The 20,331-nt window shown below is 37.8% G+C and overlaps 1 protein-coding gene across 1 annotated transcript in view; it reads right to left on the bottom strand.

Moving 5' to 3' along the window:
- Nucleotides 1-20,331, bottom strand: part of LOC113851297 (serine/threonine-protein kinase ATM) — a 79,343-nt gene that overhangs the window by 13,468 nt on the left and 45,544 nt on the right. The window contains exons 42-51 of the mRNA XM_027481764.1: nucleotides 18,336-18,453; nucleotides 18,108-18,231; nucleotides 17,746-17,883; nucleotides 8,917-8,976; nucleotides 8,760-8,807; nucleotides 8,505-8,609; nucleotides 8,198-8,284; nucleotides 7,273-7,703; nucleotides 5,376-5,442; nucleotides 5,227-5,301 (exon numbers count right to left, since the gene is read on the bottom strand). Coding sequence (XP_027337565.1) covers nucleotides 5,227-5,301; nucleotides 5,376-5,442; nucleotides 7,273-7,703; nucleotides 8,198-8,284; nucleotides 8,505-8,609; nucleotides 8,760-8,807; nucleotides 8,917-8,976; nucleotides 17,746-17,883; nucleotides 18,108-18,231; nucleotides 18,336-18,453 — 1,253 coding nt within the window. The remainder of the gene's footprint in view (nucleotides 1-5,226; nucleotides 5,302-5,375; nucleotides 5,443-7,272; nucleotides 7,704-8,197; nucleotides 8,285-8,504; nucleotides 8,610-8,759; nucleotides 8,808-8,916; nucleotides 8,977-17,745; nucleotides 17,884-18,107; nucleotides 18,232-18,335; nucleotides 18,454-20,331) is intronic.

The following is a 20,331-nucleotide window of genomic DNA, read 5'->3' as shown; positions in this document are numbered from 1 at the left end:
TCCTAGAATAGATGTAAGTTGTCATTTTTTTACTGCTTGCAATAGTTTCTTTATGTAACTATATTTTCTTTGCAAAATCCTCCAACATAAGATCAATGCAATGCGCCACACAAGGCGTCCAATAAAGCCTTTTCCTCTTCTCCATCAACATTTCTTTTGCTGACATAATTTGTTGCATTGTCCGTCATAATTTGTACCACATTTTCCTCTCCAACTTCTTCAACCTCATCTATTATCTTAAAAATTTTGTCCACTGTTTTGCATATGTCAAATGTATCAATAGACTTTAAAACACAGTTCCTGCAAAACTATTTACCCAAAAATTAAGTATAGTCCTACTTTTGTCGGCCCATCCATTGGTCATTATGGTACATCTGCTCTTTTTCCAACAAGCTTTGTGATCTTCCAAAAACATATTTCAACAATTGGAAGCTGGGATGGAGGAGCCACCACTAGCAGCAACAAAATGTTTGACTATAACAGATAGAGCAGATTCAGGAGGAGAAGAAAGAGCAGATTCAGGGAGAGAAAACCCCCCTCATGAAATTCAACAACCTACTGCACAAGAAACCAATGTACAGGTTTACCTCAAGAAAAGGAAGACTTGAAAGACGATAGAGTATAGCACAATCCTGATGCAAGGTAATCAAACCGGTCTCCAGAAAAAGAAAATCACCCAGGTCAATGTTATCAATGGTGGATGGCGGCTGATGGCGGAAACTCAAAAAACTGCCATAAAGTTATGGCGGCCGCCATGGCGGGTTATGGCGGATTTATGGCAGATATAATAAAATATATAAAAAAAATACTATAGGTCACAGAAAATAATAGAAAATAATTAACTAAAAATATATGTAACATAACCTTCAATCTAAAGTATAATTAAATACAAAATATGTAATTATCAAATGTCAAGTTAACAATAAAAATAAAGATTATCAATTTAGTTTTCTTCTTCAACTCCAACATATCATCCTCTTTCTCGTCCACGAAGGCATATCCCTCCTCCTCTTCTCCTTCAGATTGTGGAAGATTAAATTCTAATTTATCTTCTGTTTCTTCCGACATTTCTTCATCTTCTAATTCTTCATCATCATCTTCAAGAACCATTTTCTCTTTTCCTTTTGTTGTTGAACATGCCTTGATCTAGGAAACTTTTGCAGCTTTGATAGTGATACCACTTGATGGACTCTTTCTTTTCTTAGAATGATGCATAATATATGTTGTAGGCTCTCCAATTCCATAAGCTTCATAAACAGTTGCCCAATTTAAAGTGTTATCACCATAAAAAACTAAGTCATTTCCAGCATCCTCATCTAGAGCATCATCATCCATTTCTCCAACCAACCACTCATTACACTCATCAATATCATTGAGTGTAATTGGATCAATTACATCTTTAAGATTGTAACGTTCTTTGAATTGTTGGTTGTATTTCACATAAACCAAGTCATGTAATTTTTTGTGATCAAACCTATTTCTCTTCTTTGAATGAATCTGCAACGTGAGTTTAATTATAAGAATATTAATTAGTTTCTCTTTAATTTATAATAGAAAGTAGTAAGCTCGAGAGATAAAAAATTACTTGCTCAAAAACACTCCCACTTGAGTTCACATCCGGATGCACTACATGTCAAGCTCAAAATTTTGATAACTAGTTGCTGCAAATGTGGAGCTGAATGTCCATACATTCTCCACCATTGAGCTATAAAATGAAAGATAAATTATAACTCTGAAGATGAAGTATAACCTTAAAATTAAAATATTGAACAATTTGATGAATTACCGGGAGCAATGCTTTTTCTTTGTGATTTTGCAAAGTCGGACCCAAAGAGACCACCACTACTCTTGTAAATTGGTAATTCAAGTAGTATGCTTTGTTGCACATCCCGACTTGGCACCAACATCTTGATACAATCATACAATCCATTTGTAACTTCCAAATCAAATTCAATTTGAGGGTTGTCATAGTAAAATTCCGGGTTTAAAATGTGACCAGCTGCATGTAATGGACAGTGAAGCTAACAAGTCCATCTGTTATCAATGATTGCAAACACATCTTTATATTTACTTCATGATAGCTTCTTTACTTTTCTCCATTGCTTCATAAATATACCACATAGCTGGTCTTCTTTCTCCATCAACCAAACGTAACACCCGGACAAGAGGAGCCATGATTTTCAAAGTATACACCACATTATTCCAAAATACAGGATTTAATGGAATTTTTGTTGCTTGCTTCCCTTTAGCTTCCTTTGATAACTTGTTTTTATACCATTCCTCAGAAGTAAACATCTTTCTAAGATTTGCTTTTTCTTGGTGAAGCCTTTCTAATGATAGAAAAGAAGTTGCAAATCGAGTAACTGCATGTCTTACCAATTCTTTCTTGTTTGTAAAATTTCTCAACAAACTCAAGGTACTTAAATGACTGTAGATAAAGCCAACAACCGATATTCCCCTTTGAATTGTCTTCTTTATCAAAGGAAGCTTTCCAATATCTTCAAGCATAAGATCTATGCAATGAGCTGCACAAGGAGTCCAATAAAGATGTGGTCTTTTCGCTTCTAACATCTTACCAGCCAAGACATAATTGCTTCCATTATCTGTTATCACTTGCACAACTTTATCTTCTCCAATCTCTTCCACAAGAGCATCAAGCATCTCAAATAATTTTTCACCGGTCTTCACAAAATTAGATCCATCAATAGACTTCACAAACATAGTACCAGCAGGAGAGTTGACCAAAAAATTAATCAAGCATCTTTGCTTTCGATCAGTCCATGCATCTGACATTATGGAACAGCCATGTTTGCCCCATTGCTCTTTATGATCTTTCATGAGGGAATCAGTATATTCTAGCTCTTTCTTTAGAAGTGGAACTCGAATATCATGATAACTTGGAGCTGGTAAATTTGGACCGAAAGCACCAACAGCTGTAAGCATTTCTTGAAAGCTCTTCATTTTAATGAGGTTAAAGGAAAGGCCAGCTTGATACCAAAATCGAGCTATGTATTGATGGACCCTTGCCTTGGCTTCTTTGTCACATCGTTCTCTTATATTTGTTTGTCTCAATTTTTCCTTTTTTCTTTTCTCAATTGCACTTTCAGGCTTTCTACAAAACAAGTCCATTGGCCCTTTCTGATTTCCAATGGCAACGCTACGGGTTTGGGTATCCTCTTCATCCTTACTTACATCATAGCTTATACCTTCAAAGCTTCTCACATTTGGCATCTCAAAATTATTTTGATTCTTTTTTTCCTTTTGATATGTCTCAATCTCTTTTCTAACTTCTTCCGGACACTTGGGACAAGCTTTCACGTTACCCTTCTTTCCAATTAAATGTTGTTTCACTCTAGTGATTCCAGCACTCATAACTTTTCCACAAAAATTACATACAATGTTGTTTGTATCTCCATCTTTCACCGAATGAGCATATTTCCATCCCGGGTCAGAATGATTAGAAGTTCTTGAACAATTTGATGAAGACTCATGTTGAGCCATGTTAAGAGTAGTTGAAATAAATAGAATTTCTTTTTGAGGAAACTCAGAGAAAAAATAGAGAAAAATAGAGATGTGGAAGAAGTAGAAATTGAAAGATGGAAAGGGTAAAATTTAAATGGGGGAAATAAGGAAAAAACTGAGGGGAAAAATGAAAAAAAATAGCTACCAGAAAAATGGAGTCACCAGAGATAGAGGTGCAGTCGCTGGAGATGGAGGTGCAGTCGCCGGAAATGGAGGTTGGAGTCACCGGAGATGGTGCAATCGCCGGAGATGCAGCTGCAGTCGCCGAAAATACAGACCGAAATGCACCAAAACAGAAACACAAAGAGCCCAAGAAAATGGGATCTCAGCAGCGAGATCTCAAAGAAAGTAGTCGCAGAGAGAGAGAGAGATGTGGTCGCAGAGAGATCTCAGAAGCAGTCGTAGAGAGAGAGAGAGATGGAGGGAGAGAAAAGAGATGAGCAGAGTGGAGAGTGAGATCGCGGAGAGAGTGCGATTGCAAAGAGAGGGAGAGTGAGATCGTAAGGAGAAGAGAGAGAAAAAACCTGGATTTAGGCAGTTGGGTTCTGAACTGGGTCGGGTCGGATCTGGCCCAAAAGTGCAGAAAATCCATTTTTTTTTAAAAAAATGCCATTTATCACGATTTCCGCCATGGCCGGCTATTACCGCTATGCTCGTAACGGCCGCCATGGCGCCGCCACGTCATTCCGCCACGCCACGCCATGGCGCCACCATAACGGCCATTTAACAACACTGACCCAGGTAACATAACACTACTCCTAACCTTGAATCAAATCATGGTAATGTTGACCTTGATGTACCTATTGCTTTTTAGAAAGGTATTAGATCTTGAACTCAACACCCAATTAAAAACCATGTAGCTTATGACAAGCTTTCTCAAGAATATAGAGCTTTTGTAACTACTCTTGACAACTTCAAAATCCCCAATAACAATCAAGAAGCTCTTGAACAAACCAAGTGGGCAGCTGCTGTAGCAGATGTTCAAGCCTTGGCAAAGAACAAGGCTTGGATGCTCACCACACTGCTAAAAGAAAAGAAAGGCAATAGGACCCAAAGCCTTATAAAGAATTGTTTGGCCATATTCCTAGCTAAAGTGAGATAACACACCCCCCATCCTCACACCCATTGAACATCTGGAGCATGATGTTTGTCAGATTTGACAAAGATATTTGCAAGTGGCCCAACATATCTTGTGGACAGACTCTTGATACCGTATTAGAAATTGTTGAAGTCCCACATTGACTATAGATAAGGCTAAATGAGAGCTTATAAAGGCTAAATTAATCCTCACTGTATGAGCTAACTTTTGGATTGAGTTAGGGCTTAGCCCAAATTCAATAGAAATGATACTAAAACTAACTCAAAAGGAAGTGGATTGCTAGTCTTATAAGGATTACTTTAGCCATGTTCCATGGCAATATGGGATCTCAATACACCCCTCTAAGAATCAATAACGGCCATCTGGAGCATGAAATTCATAGGACTGCTCAACGGCATCTAAAGGTGATCCAACATCAAGGCTTGTAAGCCTTGACATGATAAGGAATGCTTTGGCCATATTCTTAGCAAATGTGATCTTAAATGAAACCAAATTGCTTTATTGATAGTGATATGAAACATGATGCAGTGGCAATAGTGATATGAAACATGATGCAGTGGCAATAGATATCACGTTAAGGATCTACATATTAGACAAATGGATACCTGGAGTTTGACAATAGTCAAGTAAATGAATTCAGTGCTCTCTTCACTTGCATGAGAAACAGACCACACAAGCTCCTAGAACACATAAAACATTTATGAATGCATGAAGTTCTCTAGCACATCAACACAATTTAGGAAAGAAATATTACCTGCTTCGAATCTCTCAGTTTTTTTTGGAAATCACCCATATCACCCTCTTGGAGTGCCCTTAAACAACTGAATATAAGAATAATTAGATACACAGTACACACTTCCTAAAAGGATTCTATTTTTTAAGGTAGAAATTGACTGGAGAAAGGGCACTGCATTGATCAGCAAGTTACAAGATAAGAAAAAATAAAAAGATACAGAACACTGGAAAGTTACAAAAGTTAAGTGCATGTCTTCTACCAAACTCCTCAATTTTAAAAGATATTTCTATGAGAAAAATTTATTTAGAAAAGAGAGGTACAAAAGCAAGAGGATGATAGTTGTACTCTCTGTTAGTAGTCTATGTCAGTTAGTTACACCCTTGCTGCTAGAAAGGTCTAGAAAGATAGATCCATCCATCTATCCTATCCGATTTAGATTTTTATATCTAAAAAAGAATCGATTTCATTCAACGATTCAAAGAACTGCGCTTAGCCCCCCGCTCATGAAACGGCTCTGCTGCAATGGATGGCTGGAAAGCCTTGCCGACACACTCATTGACGAAAAGGGTGTGGGTTGAGAGAAGGAAACTTCCTTCTTGGGATTAAGACAAGGAAAGTCTACTTACGAGATTGACCAACTTGCTTCCAAGCCGAGTTCCTTCCTTCGGTAGAGTCTAATTAAATATAGTTTTATTTGTAACTACCTTTCGTTAGTTCTTGTACTCTAGCCAGATTGTACTGAATCATATATCATCAATAATAAAAATCTTTTCAGTTCTCTCCCAAATATGTGTCTCTCTTTTCTTGATACTGTATAACTCTATTAAACCGATAACAAAACCAAGAAAAGAAAGCATTAGACCAAAAACAAAATCCTAAGAATGAGCAAAAAGAAACAGTATAATCTCTCTCAAGATCTACTGGCAGAACACCGCACCACAAAGAAGTGAGGTGAACTGCTCAATCCCAAAGAAACTCAAGAGGTGATCAATGAAAATTCTAGAATCTCTTTCCAACCAGATACACCAAGCTGCAAACTGACAACAGTCCAAAGCTTTCAGCATCTCTACTAGAATCAAATCTCAAAAATTAACACACACAAACCAGTTAAGATCCTTGAGACAAATGGGACAAACCCAATATTTACCAAAAATGGTAAACAGGTTATTCAATAAAAAGGAAACTGACAGACAAACATCATGTAATCAACCATGGGCAGCAAGGGAAACACTCAAATGTCACACGCACAGTGTATTAGCAAGTGAACACAAAGTCTGGGGTCTTACAAGACCAGTATTTGGTTTTCCCAGCCCCCCCTGCAGCACAATTAACAGTTATTTAAATACATTGTTCATCAACTGAATATTAATTAGCCAACATTAATGAGGGAATTATTACATATCTTCCCAAGGTTTTACACGCCAAAGCTATGATAGGCCAAATTCGGAATTAGGCAGTAATAATTCTGTATTAGGAACTATTAAGTTATTTTTATCTTAATTTTGTATCAAGCAGTTATGGGTCAGAATGTGGCAATTATAGTGATATATGAGTTGTATATCACTATTAAAACTGCCACAACTGCTTAATAAGAACTTAATATAAAAATAATTGCGTAATACTTCTTAATACAAAATTATAACTGAGATTCAGAACATGGCCTATCATAAACCTTCATGTATTCATAATAGTAAATAGGTTAAATAAGTGAATTAAAAATAGAGAAACCTGCCACATTCCACCTTATTTTGCTTAATAGTTTCTATAGGTTGACAACAGAAACTAAAAATAAAGAATATAACAATTGATCAATGGAATTCAAATTAAAATCAATTGAACAATAGAATTCAAATTAAAATCAATTGGACAATGGAATTCAAATTAAAATCAACACAAGAGTATAAAACCATATTACCTGTGCAAATTTTCATTGAAATGATCATATTTGATATCTGGGGCTCGAGAAAAATTACTGCCTACACATGGTAAGGAGAAATCCCAGTTCCCAGCCCGCCATGCAGACTCATATTGCAATTCAGAAAACTCTAAATCATGTTGAAGCTTGTCCTTGCTTGACGTCAAGCCTCGGCAATACATGTCAAGCACATGTGTGCAGCCAATCTGCTGCAATGATCTAATCAACCCCTTGTAAGGTCTACTCTGCCTTGTCTCATCTACCTCTAAGGCAAAAGATGAAGGATTTCCTGCTCCTACATGTTTCAATGACAAACTTCTTGAATCACCATCCTTCTGTATTGAGACACCCGATTGCACTTGCAAGTCATAATACTCAAGGGCCTTTCCCCAGTTTCCCTCATGCTCAAACGTGATTATTTGAGAAGTCAGCTATTATTTGTATCAGCCAATATAAAAAGAAATTAGAAAGGTGAAGAACAAAAACATATACCAATGAAATAAAAACAAGCCTAAATCCACAAAGAAAGAAAGACTAAAGTATCCCAAAGAAGAGTTCCCACAAAATAAAGGCTAGTCTACAAATTAAGCTGTCATGTATGACAAGGCCAAATAATCTGTCACCTGATCCCATTGCCACGTTCTTTGGAAGTTCAATAATTAACTGTCAGTGTCATTAATTCTAACAATGTTGGCACATTGAATCGGATATAACTGTTTGTTATTTTCATCACTGAAAAGTCAAAAGTTCTAATGGGTAATTAACTAATTATATATTAGATGTGTTATGTGCAATTGGGTATTTACTGCACAGCTATAAGTAGTCCTGTCGTTTATGAAGTCTCAGAGATTTAGCACAGTAGTAGTATCACCAAGCATTCATTTATGTGATAAAGCTATTAGAGACAAATATCATGCTCACAGACCTTGTGAGACTGAAGAATTCCATATAAGCTATCTGGTTCGTTGATTCTAGTGACGGCTGAAATAAGTATTTCAATATGATCTGGCAACTGATGTGAAGGAACCCAACAAAGAGAACAGATATAAATTAGTTTAAAAAATGAATATGGACAAAGGCAATCTCCATGAATAGTTTACAATTTGATATATATGCCAATGATCAAGTTTACTAGTACAAAAAATAAATGATTTAAAATAGTTTAACATATAATATAGTCCATATTAAGCATAAAACAAACAACAAATAGAAAAATATTCAGCATAACTTACCGTTTCATCATGGGAAAAATCTGGACCTCCAACTGTCAAAGTTTTAAATTGCTCTTCACACCAATATTCCAAATACATCACTGAAGTAAAATATGATCCACAACTCTAAAATAAAACAAGATGCATATGTAATCAAAATTTATAAAAAAGAAAAAGAAAAATTAAAAAAAGGAAAAGAAAAGATAATAGAGGAACCTAAATTTGGACCTAAGAGAAAGAGAAAGAGAAATGAAGTGATGAGAATCTGCCACTTACAGCTGCTGACTTGGCAACAAGAAGATAATCAACAGAGAGCCAATAAACCTTCGAAGATTAAAGGAAAAGATAAATCGTGTTAACTTTTGCATTCCAGATTAAAAGTCTTTAGGAAACAATTAACTTTATGAAGGTAAATAAGCAATGGAGATGATACTTTCTCCCATGACGACGGTGACTTTGCCAAGGCATTTGAAACAAATGCAGATTCTCTTGCCTTTGTAGGAGTGGACCGGGTTTTAGAGCTATAACTTGAAGTTCTTGAATTCTGCAAAACAAAGCCACGGTTATCATTGTTTCCCTTGCTTCATCTATATCTTAGCCACATTGCAATGCCCCTTAATGAAATAAAACAAGCTTCTGTCAATATCAGCTCGTAGAGCTGAGTTTAAAAATCAAAAAGTGAAAAAATTTAGCTAGAAAAGAAATTATTTATTAGATTAGAAATACAAAAATTTTATAAATGATTTCTTTCCTAATAAAATCTGTTGAGATACATGGTTGAGCCCTAAATGAGAAGAGAAAATTGGAGATAAATTAATCAAACTTATTATTGATAGAATGGATGGAAAATATGATACGAGTAAGCCCTAACAATGATTAATCTACAGGTAAACTAATTAACTAATAACGAACTCCTAACTACCTACTAAATTTCTAACTGGCTAACCATATCTGTAACACCCCTCCTTGCAAGCTAGAAGATGCATATTAACAAATCCAGCTTGGGATGAGCAAAATAAAAATGTAGATCAAAGAACAAAATAAAATGAATAGAGCCAGAAATACACAGGCAAGAAATGAAAGACATGCAGGTTGCGGGCCAACAAACTAACAATCATTTTTTAACCACCATTAAAAAACAGGAGTTGCAAATGCTTAATCACTAGACAGAAGCTCCACTCAATGATTAATCATCCAGCAAAGCAAACAATATCATCATCATCATGAAATGATAGAAAGGCTTAGCCACTCAAGCAAAAACAAACATAAATACTTAACCACTCAGCAGAAGTAAAATCAACATAAGAAGCTTAAAGTACTACTCAGCAAAAGCTAAACCAATATCATAGCTTAACAACCCAAAAAAGCTAGCATTAACTACTAAGAGATGAAGCAAACAAAAGTCAACTAGGCATAACCAAATCATCAATTATTGCCTTGGGTAATACAATGTCTCAGAAGCCACCACAAAGTTTCCTACTAAAGGACGAAGCCATATGTGGGATCCATTGATTTTATCTTGAAACAAAGTCCCAAAGACAATGGATACAAGAATTCAACAAGCGAAAAAAGAACCATGCTGAAGTGAAACCTCACCAAACAAGTACAGCACCAAAAAAGAGACTATAGGTCTTTACTTGTTACCATTTGGCGCCTTAAGCAACATACAAGGAATTGTGGGATCCAGTAACATTAATTGCAATAAAGTGTCAAGAAAATTTACCCAACACCATTAATGATTCTACCAGAGCAAGTATCCAGCAGGTAAAAGAAAATATATCATGTGGAGTGAAAAAAGACAGCAAAAGCCACCATGAGTGCCACAAAAGTCCCACAAAGCACACTGAACCAAGAATAATAACAGCAATAGATCCAAGATCGAAAGAAAAAAAAAAAAATCCCAGAATAGTTGCAGAAGATTTCAGAGACAACTTTCAGTTATGATCTCTGCCTTATCTGGAAGAACTAGATTTACATCAGCATCTGAGTAGCAGGAATTTTCACTACATCTTTTGTGAAAAGATTATTAGTGAGATCACACTACATCATTTGTCAGTTCTAATCATCAACTACAGGAATCTTTACTAAGTCTCTTCATGGACCAAGGATATCTCATACATGTACCAAGCTAGATACACATGACATATATAAACTAACTTGAAGGGCAGAGAGTTAGGAAACCCTCATTACTAGTTTGTTTAAACAGATCTATTACTTTGTTATACTAGTTGGTCAGTTAGTTAGTTAGGCGAGTTAGTTTGTCTCCTGTGTTAGTCGTCTGGACAGCTAGCACTTCAGAGGGCTGGATCATTAATTCTCAATTCTCGTTCATGCCGGTTGGTAAAGGATGACTTGGGACGTCCGCGGCCACACATTTTTTGAACAAGGATACGTGAAAAACAGGGTATATCCTTGCTTCTTCTGGTAGTTCCAGCCTGTAGGCAACCTCGCCTATCTTCTCCAATATCTTGTAAGGACCATAATACCGAGAGCTAAGCTTTTGGTTAGTCTTTGTAGCCAAGGACTTCATCTTAGAAGGCTGGATTTTTAGGTAGACCAGCTCTCCCACTACTAGCTCTAATTCTTGCCTCCTCTTGTTAGCCTGAGCCCGCATTCGATCTTGAGCCCTAGTCAGCTGTGCCTTTAACTCTTTAAGGATTGCGTCCCTTTCAGTCAAGGCAAGGTTGACTTCCTCCACTGCGGATGTGCCGCTCGCCCCTCGAATGATCGCCGGTGGGTCTCTCCCATATAATGCTTTGAAAGGAGTAGTTCCCGTCGAGCTGTGGAATGTGGTGTTATACCATAGCTCAGCCCAGCTCAACCACCTGGCCCATTGTTTAGGTTTAGTGCTGGAAAAGCACCTTAGATATGTCTCTAAACACCGGTTAATCACTTCGGTTTGACCGTCCGTCTGGGGATGGTAAGCTGAACTGAACTGTAACTGGGTTCCTGCTGTTCTAAATAGTTCCTTCCAGAAGGAGCTCATGAATACCCTATCTCTATCCGAGATAATGGAAACTGGAAACCCATGCAACTTAACGATCTCTTTGACAAAAACTTCAGCCACATCCTTGGCTGTGTAAGGATGAGTTAGACCAATGAAATGACTGTACTTGGTCAACCTATCAACCACTACTAGGATGGTGTCCCATCCTTGTGACCTAGGTAGTCCCCCGATAAAATCCATGGAAATATCTTCCCAAATCTATTGGGGAATTGGTAAAGGCTGTAATAGTCCTGCTGGGCTTAAGGTTTGGTACTTGTTCTGGTTGCACGTATCACAAGCGGCCACATACTCTCGAATTGTCTTCCGCATTCCTTCCCACCAGACTAAATTTGCAATCCTCTTGTAGGTCCTGAAAAAGCCAGAGTGACTGCCTATGGCTGAATCATGAAACTCCTGTAGTATTAAAGGGATTCGGAACAAATTCTTAGGAAGGACTAGTCTCCCTTTATAAAAGAGCCGCCCCTATTTAAGTTCATAGTCACTAACTATGGTTTTCCCTTGTATCATATTCTGTATTATCCCAGCCAGTTTCGCATCTTGTTGAACCTTGTCTTCTAGTCCTACCCATTCCGAAAAGGAAACTGTGGAGAGGGCTGTCAACTGAAGTCTGCGAGAGAGACCATCTGCGACCCTATTTTCCCTCCCAGCTTTGTACTTGATTTCAAAGTCAAAGCCCATGAGTTTGGATATCCACCCCTGCTGCCCTTCTCCTAATACTCGCTGGTCAATCAAGAATTAGAGAGACTTTTGGTCGGTATGCACTTCGAACCTTCTCCCTAGTAAGTAATGCCTCCACCTCTGGACCGCAAGGGCAATTGCCATTAACTCCCTCTCATACACAGATTTCATTTGGTTTCTATTGGAGAGAGTATGACTCCAAAAGGCAATAGGCCGTCCCTGATGCATCCGTCTCTAACAAATTTTTTGTCAAAACAGGGAGTTGCTAGCACCGGAACGGAAGTCATGGCTCTCTTCAAAAGTTCAAAAGCTGTTTGGGCCTCTACGTTCCAGCAAAACCCGTCCTTCTTCAATAATTGGGTGAGAGGCCAAGCTATTTTTCCATAGTCCTTCACAAATCTTCTGTAGTAACCTGTTAATCCCAAAAATCCCCTCAATCCCTTAACATTATGGGGTGCTGACCAATTAGTAATTGCTTCAATCTTCTTGGGATCAGCCTCCACCCCCTCCTTAGAAATCAGATGCCCCAAATATTCTAACTTGGTAACCATAAAACAGCATTTCTTTTTGTTGATGTACAGCTGATTTTGCCTCAATAGCTCCAGCACATCCCTTACTTGCCTCAAATGTTCCTTCTCGGTTCGGCTATAAATCAAAATATCATTAAAAAAAAAACCAAGGTAAACCTTCGTAAGAAGGGTCACAGCACTTGATTTATGAGTGACTGAAAAGTGGATGGGGCATTGGTTAACCCAAAGGGCATCACCAAGAATTCATAATGTCCTTCATGTGTTCGGAAAGTCATTTTTTCGATATCCGCTTCCTGCATCCTAGTTTGGTGATAACCCGATTTGACGTCCAATTTCGTAAATATCTGGGCTTCACCCAATTCGTCCAATAACTCCTCAATGACCGGAATGGGAAACTTGTCTGGTCTAGTAATGGTGTTCAGAGCTCGGTAGTCAACACAGAACCTGCATCCTCCATCCTTCTTCTTAACCAACAACACTGGGCTGGAGTATGGGCTAATGCTGGGCCTAATTATGCCAGCTTCCAACATCTCATCCACTAGCTTCTCGATCTCATTTTTCTGCGAGTGAGGATAACGATAGGGTTTGATATTTGGAATGAGAGCTCCTTCCTTAAGGATTATGGCGTGGTCACAATCTCTCGCAGGAGGAAGTCCCTTGGGTACCGTGCTTATCTCATCGAATTCTTCTAGTAGCTTGCTCATAGCTGCTGGAATTTTTTGTGAGGATTCTTCTTCTGGTGGAGCTTCTACTACAGTTATTAAAATGCCTCCACCTTCTTCCCTGAGTGCCTTCATTGTAGTTTTGAACATCGCCTCCTTTCTTCCTATGGTTGGGTCCCCTCGTATCACCCTTATTTCTGCCCCATCGTGCCACCTTATGTATAATTTAGAAAAGTTGGCTGTGATTGTTCCCAAGCTTTGCAGCCAATCCATGCCCATGACGACATCCACACTACCCAATTGAATAAGGTAGAATGTTTGTATGATGGTCACCTCCTGTACCTCCAGTTGAACTCCCTCACATACTCCTTTACTTTGGTGTTGTGTGCCTGTTCCGAGTTCCACGCGATAAGGAGGAGTGTCAGTCACCTTCATCTTCAACCTCTCTACCAGCGCCGTATGCAAAAAATTACCCTCTGCCCCACAATCCACCAGAATCGTGACATCATGGCCTTGGAGGGTTCCTCGTGCCATGAATGACTTCTTAGTGGTAAATCCCTTCAAGCTTTGTAAGGGAATTTTAAGTACACGAAGTCCGGTCTCTAATAAAGGTTCCCCTTCTCCTAAAATGCCTTTCCTCTCCTCCTCTAATTCTTCTGCTTCGTTATCCTCCACTAGCTCCAGTCGATATTGTCTGTATCTGCAAATGTGCTCCTTATTCCATGGGTCCCCGCATTTGAAGCATAACCCACGATGGCTGCGATCCTGAATTTTAGATTGGGATAATCTGGGTCGGTTTTGGTGCGGTTGCAGTGGGTCTCTTTTGGGCGGAAGATCTTTGTTCGTTTTAGGGGGCCATGTCGCTGATTGTGAAGGAGATGTGTTATTGGGTTTGGTCCAATTCCCTGTTTGCAATGAGGGAGAGTTATTGGGCCTATTATTATTAGTCCCCCTGGCCCAAGGTGTCACGTGATGATTTCCCCAAGCCCGATTTCTCTCTTCTAACAGGATGGCCTTGTCCTTCATCGCCATTAACGTTTCCAACTCCAGGCTTCTGAGCTCCGCGCCAATCTCTTCTCTGAGTCCGTTGAGGAAAACGCCGATCTGCACCTCCATGTCAAGATGCTTGAGGGGTCGCGACAAACTCTCAAATTCCTCTATATATTCATGCACAAATCCGGTTTGCTTCAGGCGGAACAAAGCTCTATAGGGGTCCTTGCTTGTGCCGGGTTGGTAGCGGCCCAGCAAGGCTCGTTTGAATCAACGCCACGAAGAGAACGCTGCCTGTTCTTCCCATGCGTAAAACCAGTTCAGTGCCGCACCTTCCCATGCGAGGAGTACGACATCTAGTCATTCGTCACCTTCGATGCGTTGGAGCGTGAAGTACCTTTCGATCTTCACCAGCCAGTTCACTGGTCCTCGCCGGCAAAAATGAGGAGTTCTATTCTCCGATCGCGATCTGTTGGAGGAGAATAGTTGTGACGTCGATCTTTGAAGGGAGAATGGTGACGCCGGTGCCTGGAATTGTCTCCGTGAGGGTCACGGTCATGAGGGGGCACAAAAGACTGCCCCTCGTTGCATTCCGGAGAGATCAACGCCTCTGACCTAGAGGTGGGTTTCCATCGTCCTTCACCTTGGCGGTTAGGGGTCCTCGGTGGGGTTCTGTCACGGCGGCGCGAGCGGCCCCAGACTGCCATTCGTTACATCAACTCTTCCAACGTCTTCTCCACACGCTCCAATCATTCAGAATCCATCTTCTCAAGGGAACCCAAGCACCAGGAAAGTGCTCTGATACCAATGATAAGGTATATGAAACAAAACGTTAAAGTGTATATAGAAGTGGCTCAGTTGAGCAGAGAATAACAATGAAGAATGAGCTCTCAGGTGGCTCAATACCCTAATTCTGAAAATTACCCAGATACCTTTCTCCTTGGAGTTCTCCCTATTTAATCTGTTCTGTCCCTAAAATCATGCTTCTATCTACTGTAACAGAAGAACAATAACAATAGGAAATAATAAAAGATAAATCCTAAACTATAGCAAAGTGTAACAGCAAAAGATAAATCCTAAACTATAGCAGAGTATAACTGCCGACTTTCTAATTCCCCTCCGATAATGTTGCCGCTTATAAACCTTCAGCCCTTCTGGAAACTTGTCTCTAACAGTTATCAACCCCAAAGTTGTGTCTGTCTCCAAGGATGTCACATTTCATGTAACAGAACCCTTCTTCACTAATACTCAGCGTCAGGGGGAGACTAATCTGGAAGAAGTTGAGTTCTTTGAGTTGTCATCTATTCCTTTGTTGCAAAATTCTACTCTTACAGAGGATGACAAAGATCCTGGACCAATGTAGAATAACGAAGTTAGACGTTTTAGGATCCAATATCAGCGAAGAGAAAACCCGACCTGGTCGATAATCTTGAGGACACCTTAAATATATCTCTTGTGATCTTAACCCAGATAATTTACCAATTGCTTTAAGAAAAGGAAAAAGATCTTGTGCCAAATATCCTATATCCCAGTTTGTGTCTACTAAAAATCTTTCTATGCAACACCAAAGTTTTATTTCAGCTATTGATTCTATCATAATCCCCACATTAGTATAAGAAGCCTTAAAGGATAAGAACTGGGTTCAAGCCATGAATGATGAAATGGGTGCATTGGAAAAGAATGAGACTTAGGAGATTGTAGAGAGACCAAAGGATAAGAAAGCAGTGGGTTGTCAGTGGATATACACTGTTAAGTATCACTCTGATGCCACACTAGACAGGTATAAAGCAAAGCTGATTGCAAAATGATACACCCAAACCTATGGGATTGATTATGACGAGACTTCATGTGGCAAAAATGAACACAGTCAGAATTATCCTCTCCTTGGCAGCACACTTTGGTTGGGAGATGCATCAGTTTGATGTTAAAAACGCCTTTTTGGATGGGAGCCTAGATGAAGTATACATGGAGATTCCACCTAGATATGGTGTTGCTGGTGGAGGGAGTAAGGTTTGCAAATTAAAGAAAGCCTTGTATTGCCTTAAATAGTCACCTCGGGCCTAGTTTGGGAGGTTCACTCAGGCCATGGTATCTCTAGGGTACAAACAAAGCTAAGGTGACCATGCTCTCTTCATTAAACATTCACAAGACAGCAAACTCACTCTACTTTTAGTCTGTAGATGATATGATTATTGCAGGTGACAATGAGATGAAAAAACAAAATTTGAGGGAGAAGTTGGCTGCTCAATTTGAGATGAAGGATCTCAGTAAGCTAAAGTACTTCCTTGGAATAGAAGTTGCATACTCCAGACACGATATCTTTATTTATCAAAGAAAATACATTCTTAATCTTCTTAAAGAAACTGGTAAGCTAGGCTATAAGAGCATTGGAGCACCCATAGAGCAAAACCATAGAATTGGGAATGATGAGGAAAGCCTAAAGGTGGATAAGACACAGTACCAGAGACTTGTGGGAAAGCTCATCTATTTATCCCACACCAGGCTAGACATAGCCTATGCAGTTAGTATAGTTAGTCAATTCATGCATGATCCAAGAGAAAGACACTTGCAGGCAGTAAATAGAATTATTCAGTACTTGGAGGCCTCTCCAGGGGAAAGGATTGCTATTTAAAAAGGAGGGAAACTTATCCATGGAAGTGTATACTGATGCTAACTATGCAGGATCAGTTGTTGATAGGAGGTCCACCACAAGATATTGCATGTTCTTGGGTGGAAATTTGGTGACATGGAGGAGCAAGAAGCAAAATGTGGTTGCAAGATCAAGTGCAAAGGCAGAATTTAGAGCTATGGCACAAGGGGTCTAAACTTTTATGGATGAAGATAATACTTGCTGACCTTAAAATAAAGTATGAAGCTCCCATAAGACTGGTTTGTGATAATAAATCAGCCATCAACATTGTGCACAATCCAGTTCAACATGATCGAACAAAGCACATAGTGATAGACTGACATTTCATTAAGGAGAAATTGAACAGCAGCCTTATAACCACCGCCGACATTCTTCAAAATTGCAGTTGGTCGACATGTTCACCAAGGGACTTCCCACTGAGCAGTTTAAAGATCTTACTTGCAAAATTAGAACAGATTTGGCTGACTTGATTTGTACAGTTTTTTTATTTCCTTAATTAGGAGACTAGTTCTTTTATTAGCAGTACATAATTAGGTTAAATAGCCAGTATGTCTTGTAATATTCTTTCCCAAATTACCAGAAACTCCTTGTACAGTATTTTTATATATATGACAGGGCAGGGACAATCTCTCAAGCAAGTTTTTCACTCAAACCTTGTGTTTTCCCTCTGCTTCAAGTGTTTTCCTACTTACGAACAAAAATGTTGAAAATATCAGTGAAAATAGGACATTTGAGTAATATTCACCTTGGATATTTCACGCCTTGATGGCACAAATGTAGATCTTTCCATCACATGACAAATTCTAAGTTCATTAAGACAATTCAAAACCACTTGAATGGATTTCATCAACTTATTTGACTCTGTAAAGATATGCTCCTTTAACTGCAAAATTCAACAAAAACATTGTTTATTTGCAGAGCACAAAAAACTCGAACTTTGTGCTGAAATACATATATTCAAATCAACTTAAATAAAAAGCTTATTAATTTAAGTCCAATAGTGCAGGTTGCTATATTACTATCATTTTCAATATAATATTAAATGACTGAATATGCTCTCAAAAATTAAAATCGACAGGAAGGAGCAGTCCATCTCTAGAATATGACCTGCAGACACATTAATCTGTGAAGATCAACATCCAGATCCTTTCTTGCAGCGATATTGACAAAAATACTTGGCAAAAGAAGCTCAGCAACTTCAGCTTTAAACAATACTACATCTTGACACAATCTGGAAGTACAATATGCTAGGAAAATGAGAGGAAAGGAAGAGAAATGTGATAAAGGACCATCTAAAATTGTCAACATTTAAGTCGTTAGACAGGTCCACGATACCTTAGTATCACATCGTTGCAGTAGACAATAAGTGAATAAACTAATGGACAAATCCACATCTCAAAAGTTTTACCATCTGTTGCCCACACAGTGGACTTCTCCAATGAAATTGCTTCAGCTGAAAAAAATTAAAAATTATCACAGGATAGTTAATATTTTAATTACATTAATGGGGATAACAACCATATGAACAGATAGATGTCTTAAAGAACAAATCTCACTGGTTAAAGGTTAGTTATAAGCTTTAGTATGAACCTTTTCGAAGAAGGAAATTTCAGTTACTGGTGGAAGAGTTAACTCTTGATTTCAGTGATGGAAGTACATAATCATTTAAGATTCTTCTCAAGTGTAATATTTCTGCATTGCTACATAGATTACCTGATTATAACATCTACTAGGGCCTAACTAGTAAGAGTGTTATAACTTCCAATCTCTAAAAGATTTGTGAATAGTTAGTGTTGAGAATATCTCCTAATTATTAAGATTTATTGTACTTATTTATTGTCATTGTCTCCTGTAAATATTAGGATTAGACTCCTACATAATTATATACATGTAAATTATAATAGATGACATAATAGAATTCAGAATTTCAAGTGTTAGTCTTTTAGTTTATTTGAAAATATTTGCATGAGGATTTATATTGTGATTTTCAGAATTATTTGCTTTTAGTGTCAATATAGGACAGTGATGGATAATAAAGAGGGTTCATGATACCATGTGAAGGGATTATTTTGGAGGAATGATTCAGTGTAAAAAGCACTGAACGCTATAACTTATATTATATTGAATATATACAATGTGGAACATTTAATCTACAGTTCTACAAACTATAAATATGAACAGAATATAAGTAAGGAACCTAGGAAAGGTTATAAATAATCTAGTAATCTACACACTAAGAATGAGCTTAGTAATCTGCACAACATATATGAAAATTATATTTCTATGAAGACAAAGGTCATAATCAAGTTGTGGGATATTCAGATGCTAATTGGGAAAGCTCTTCTTTAGGATATCAACTTCTAGGTATTGTATATTCAATGAATTAACCTTGTACTATATAGAATGTAAATAGGGTACTTGTATGATGTATCATATTATGTAATCACTGTATATACAGTAACTATATGATGTATCATATTATGTAATTACTATAATTAGGATCACCATAAATCCTTGTATTTATAGCTTTCATATAAATAGTAATTACATAATATAATATCTTTACTTTCATATAATTATGGTTATCCTAAGTATAGTAATTACATAATATGATACATCATATAGTTATTGTATATACAGTGATTACATAATATGATACATCATACAAGTACCCTATTTACACAGTACAAGGTTAATTCATAACATAATACTTTCATAATATAATATTTATATTTTCATATAATTATGGTTTTCCTAATTATAGTAATTAAATAATATTATGTAATATTTGATGCAGTGTAACTGACACATGAATTCTATCACGTCCTTTCTTATTTTCTAAAGTCTCAACAGCATGTAAGCGCATACATATCTACCGTTTGTACTTTGTAGCACAATTCTTCTAGGGTTACCATTTCATCCCCGTGCAAATTTTGAAATACACGTCATGGAACTGGCAGCCAATTTAAAGCCAAAACTAACTGGTCTTCAGTTCAGCCTCCTATGTGTTCACAGTTACAGAGTCAAAATGCTAAACTTTTAGTGTGGTTCATATGCAGAAGTCATTCCCATTCATTTAAAGTGCTATTGTTATGCATATTAAGGTTGGAAACAAAAAATAAAACTCAATCAAAAGGATGAGAAACAATCCTAGCACAATGTCTAATTGAACAATATGATTAAGGGAAAAATAAGAATGACAATGAGTAGAATTTGGATAGGGTACTATAAGAATCGTCCCTATACCCACACTAAAAATAATTACCCATACCAGTCCCCATCTCATTCGTGTTGAGTACCCAAATCCCGATACCCGTTACCCATAGTTTGT

This window comes from Abrus precatorius, unplaced genomic scaffold, assembly GCF_003935025.1.
Source record: "Abrus precatorius isolate BTA unplaced genomic scaffold, Abrus_2018 Scaffold10, whole genome shotgun sequence".
Lineage (NCBI taxonomy): Eukaryota > Viridiplantae > Streptophyta > Magnoliopsida > Fabales > Fabaceae > Abrus > Abrus precatorius.
Note: the sequence above shows the minus strand (reverse complement) of the source record. Positions and strands in the feature narration are given on the sequence as shown.